Source organism: Calliphora vicina, chromosome 5 (assembly GCF_958450345.1).
Source record: "Calliphora vicina chromosome 5, idCalVici1.1, whole genome shotgun sequence".
Classification (NCBI taxonomy): Eukaryota; Metazoa; Arthropoda; class Insecta; order Diptera; family Calliphoridae; genus Calliphora; species Calliphora vicina.
This window is the reverse complement of record NC_088784.1, coordinates 95,669,516-95,674,658: the sequence shown is the minus strand read 5'-3', so window position 1 is coordinate 95,674,658 and position 5,143 is coordinate 95,669,516. Positions and strand designations below refer to the sequence as shown.

Below are 5,143 nucleotides of genomic sequence, written 5' to 3'. Positions count from 1 at the left end.
TAAAAATTGCTAAAGAAAAAAAAATCACATGTTGTGTAAAAGAAGTGGTAATAAATTGGAATCTTCTAAAATACTGGTCCTATTGAAAAATTATGTATAAACAAATCGTAGAGAAGAACTTAGGATTTAAGAAAATTAAATTTGTGACCACCGTGTTGAAATTCAAGGTGAGACACAGCTTGTCAATGTCGAGCACCTATTATTAGGAAATCTTTGTATAGCTTGTAAATTGTACAAGTATGGACAGATTTCAATGAATGAATTTATCACTAATAGCTTAAAAGATATTTAAGTTAAATTTTTTGCAAGTCAAAATTTTGAAATGAGTTTTAAAAATTTTTAAATTTTTACAAAATTGGTGCTTATTTGGTTTTGAAAGCTCATTGAAAAATTCACTATATTTAGAAAATCTTAACCCCTATCCACATTTTTCAGCAGGCAGATTAATTCTACAAAATATGTTTATTATAATTGATTTTGATTTGACTTTCTTGGTTATTAATGATGAACTTGGAATTCTTAAAAAAAAAATCACTATTTTAGACCGCTGCCAGAAGTAGGGTATATCGACTTAAAAATTTCTTATTAGTTATTTTGAAGCCAATTCTTAGCAAGTACATGTATGTGCAAATATTACACATCTTTTAAAAATATTTGAGAAATATTTAAAACAATTATGCTATATTTTCGCCAAAACTTTTATTTATTTTTCACGATTATGCAGCTTGAGATATTGACAAGTATTGGCTTGTGTGTTATTTTGGAATTTATTAGAAATAACAGGTTATTTTTAGAAAAATATTTGGACATCTATTACCCATGATAAAACAAAAAATAATGTCATGGTAAAAAACGAAAATTTAAAAATTTAAACTTAAATATCTTTAAACCTATAAGAGATAACTTAGTGAAATATTCAGGAATTTATTTTTCTTCCTATTTGCTTTATATCAAAGTTTCATTCATTGAGATATGTCCAAGTTACAAGATGTATAAAGCTTTTCTAAACAGAGGTGGTCTACTTTGACACCCCTCATTTCATTTTGTATTCCAACCTATCCTCCACTAATCGTGATCGTTCCCATTGTCCGCCACCTGAATATATACTTTACTTTTTTGTTTCAAAAATTTCACCCTAAATAGGCACCACTCTCCAACAAATTTGTATTTTTTTGCTCTCAAATTTGGTGACATTTTCATAACCCTTTATAATGTTGTCTCTACATATGACAACTCTGATTAAGTAGCCTTCAGTATATTCAAATTCATTTTTATATTCTAAAAGCATCTAAATATCTACTTAAATTCAAACACTTTATCACACTTTTCAAACGTTTCGCTCTCTCGCACATACTGTATATTTCTTTTTTTAATAAAACGAAAAACTCTTACAAAACTTTGCTTATAACTATTTACAATAAATACTAAATACTATTTTATCGCCATAATATACACAATAAGCTGTATGGATAATTCTTTTCCCCAAACATTCTTACACCACCTCTTCATAGGTTTCCAGCATAGGCAGATCCTCAAGTTTATTTTTCTTTAAATACTTTCTAAAAGCCTGTGGTGTATCAAAACTCTTTAAGGGATATTTGCCAAAACGGCCATTGGTCTTGGAAACCACATAGTACACAGGATAGGCACCGGGAGCCACATGAACACGCATGGTCTTTGACAGTAAATTACCAGCTAAATCCTCTTGGTTGTAGAGAAAATGTAATTGTTTCTTTTTGGGTTGATGTTTGGGTTTCAATGGTTTTTCTGGATTGGCCAGCAAAGAGAAACCTCTAATAATGGGTGTATCGTTAAGGGTAGCCTGAGGCTCGATATCGTTTTCGTTTTGTGGCTTGGAACGGCGCATATTGGTGTATTTCCTTTTGCCCGAATAGGGTTTGAGAGATTGTATTTTGTAGAGAGAAGAGTCTATATTCGAAATATTGGGATCTTCTTTGATGGTTGGCAAGTCTAGGGGATTAACACGTATCACTTTTTTATTATCCTTTTCCACTTTATCGAGTATAACATCATCGGTTATGAGCAGTAATTTGGATAATTCCTTTGCACCTGCTTCAGCATTTGGCTCGGCTGCAGCTTCAGCCACTGGTTTTGCCCATGACTGGTGATTTTTCAGCAAAACCACCACCATGACCATTAAAAACTGCAACGAAACAGGGAAATTATTTTATAATTTCTAATTAATCATCAATTTAATTAGTTTAATTAAAAAAAAAATACAAAAACTTCACATAAAACACATTTTTAATCTTACAAATAATTAATTATTAATTTATTTAACAGTTTTTTTTTGTTCTTAATTGAATTTTAAATTTATTATGATCTCACTCACCCATAACTTTTGACAGCTTAACATATTTTGTTAGAATTTTTCAGAAAACAATTTGTTTGTAAATCAATTTAAATTTATTTACACCTTCACTTGTGGTTCTGGTTTTTTTTAGTTGCGTATATTTTGAATTTGTGTATTTTTCACTTAGAATTATTCCCAACTGAGTGTTACTACTACCTACTACCTACATCTATAGTGAAATGTTAACGACTGATCGGCTTGTAAGCCATTGTATTAAGTTTTATGCGGCGTCTGTGGCTACAACATCTCTCAGCTCCGCATCTTAACATCCATTTTTTACGTTGTGTTGTGCTGTGATGACAAATAAACATTTCGGTTTTTTTTTCATTCCCAAAACTTTTTTTCTACACATTTTTTTCACCGTTCTTTACTAATGTGGAGTTTTTTTTAAAAAAAAAAAAAAGAACAAAATAACATTTGTTTTTTCATCGTTATTATTTTATTCGTTTTGTATGTTGTATGATTCTTAACACCCAATAGAAATTATTAGCAAAACATGTCAAAAGAAAATAATAATTATACCATACACAGACAGACATACAGACTGACTGACATAAACAAACACTGCAAAAACAATAGAAAAAACATAGAACAAAATTGTTAAAAGCTAAAAAATAGAAAAAAGTTTTGAAATCTTGTGTTAACAAATGTTCTTTAATGATGAGAAGAAGTACTGTGAAGCAAAAGTGGTAAAAAGCAAAGAACTTTTTTAAATAGCTAAAATAAAGACAACTATATTCGGCTGTGTAGAATCGTATATAAACTAATCGGTAAACTAAATATTGGTGAAAACAGATTTCATGAAAACAAATAGGAGATATATATTCGGCTGTCCCGAATTTTTTTCCAAATTTCAAAATAAAAAATAAAAAAAAAATTTTTAATTTATTAGTAATATAAAATTTAAGACAAAAAACTTTTTGGAAAAAAAAAATCGTGTTAAAAATTTTTGTTCCCGATTTTGACCCTATGTAGGAGCAAATTACTATAGCCTTATATAAATCGTTGCAATGGACTTTGAAATAGCTATCATTATATATCCATATTGTCTATATTAATGACTCAGTAATCCAGATATATATCAAAAATACACCAAAAATCGAGGTTGTCCCGGAATTCCCGATATATCGATGTATCAATCATGTTTGTAAGTTATTTGGGGACTACACGAAAGTTGTTCTCAACATACAGACGGACAGACGGACACGGCTATATCTACTCCGCTATCTATAACGATCCATAATATATATACTTTGTGGGGTCTCAACTGAAAATTGTAGAAATTACAAACGGAATGACAAACTTATATATACTCTTGCCACTTATGGTGAAGCGTATAAAAAGCATTTTTGGCGAAGAAAATTTTCAGTGATACAAATTTATGGTAAAGATAAGCAAAAAATGTTTGATTAAAAGTTTTTTATTTTTTGAACCATTGAGGATCCGAATTACATAACCTTGAACTATATTGCTGGATATGCCTTACATTAGCTATGCATATTGTCTATGTATACATGTACATTAAATTGGACCTTATATTAGAATTTTCGACTCATGCGACAAAGTAGCAATCTTTCCAAAAAAATTAAAAATTTAAATGTTGAAAAAAATTTCAACTAAAAATATATTTTAAAATAGAAAAAAAAAATGTTCTAATATCGAAAATTCATTAAACTTCATTCGTATCTCAAATCCCAAATTTTTATTAAAATTAATAAAAATGTTGTTGATAATAAACGTAATGAGAATTAACAAGTAAGAGAGCTATTTTCGGCTTTAACGAGTCCTATATACCCCTCACCACTTTAAGATACAGATTGAAAACAATATTTGTTGAGAATAAATTTTGGATTGAAACAAATTTTTTTAGAGAATACAAATTTTTGGTTAATTAAACAATGTTTTTCCCGATTTCTTTCGGTTATATATATGGATGTATGACTTAACCCTTAAATGCATGATTTTTACATTTATTATACCCTTCACCTTCGTGAGCAGGGTATATATAAGTTTGTCATTCCGTTTGTAATTTCTACATTTTTCATTTCCGACCCTATAAAGTATATATATTCTGGATCCTTATAGATAGCGGAGTCGATTAAGCCATGTCCGTCTAACTGTCTGTCTGTTGAAATAAATTTTCTGAAGACCCAAGATATCTTTGGGATCCAAATCTTCAATAATTCTGTCAGACATGCTTTCGAGAAGTTTGCTATTTAAAATCAGCAAAATCGGTCCATAAATAACGGAGATATGAGCAAAAAACCGGGACAACCTCGATTTTTGACCTATTTTTGATCTATATCTGGATTACTAAGTCATTAATATAGACAATATGGATATCTAATGAAAGATATTTCAAAATCCGTTGCAACGATGTAGATAAGGCTATAGTAAGTTGGACCTACAATGGGTCAAAATCGAGAAAAATATTTTTTAAACCGAATTTTTTTTTCATCAAAAAATTTTTTTTGTCATAAATTTTTTTTCAAAAAAATTAAATTTTAAAAATTTTTTTTAAAAAAATTTGGAAAAAACTTCTTTTAAACAAAATTAAAAAACAATTTAAAAAAAAAAAAAATTTTGAAAAAAAATTAAATTTTGTTTACTTAAAAATATTTAAAAAAATTTATTTTAAAGTATAATTTGGTGAAGGGTATATAAACTGTCTTACTTGTTTTTCTATAAATTTTCAAATATTTATTTGATTATTTTTAATAACTAGTTGACCCGCCCGGTTTCGCCCGGTAGCACTTACTAATGCTAGTT

General features: G+C 28.7%; 1 protein-coding gene across 1 annotated transcript; it reads right to left on the bottom strand.

Annotated features, from left to right (window-relative positions):
* Positions 1 to 1,345: 1,345 nt before the first annotated feature.
* Positions 1,346 to 2,606, bottom strand: LOC135961593 (uncharacterized). Its single transcript, XM_065513115.1, has 2 exons — positions 2,354 to 2,606; positions 1,346 to 2,164 (listed from the first exon to the last, which is right to left on the bottom strand). Exons 1-2 carry the CDS (start codon positions 2,375 to 2,377, stop codon positions 1,493 to 1,495), a joined length of 696 nt encoding a protein of 231 aa, XP_065369187.1. The 5' UTR covers positions 2,378 to 2,606; the 3' UTR covers positions 1,346 to 1,492.
* Positions 2,607 to 5,143: the final 2,537 nt, after the last annotated feature.

Bases quoted from the DNA above. Each gene is read 5' to 3' on its own strand.
- LOC135961593 (XM_065513115.1), bottom strand. From the start codon at position 2,377: ATGTTAAGCTGTCAAAAGTTATGG. The intron at 2,165-2,353 runs GTGAGTGAGATC...GTTTCGTTGCAG, and splicing joins TAAGCTGTCAAAAGTTATGG to TTTTTAATGGTCATGGTGGT.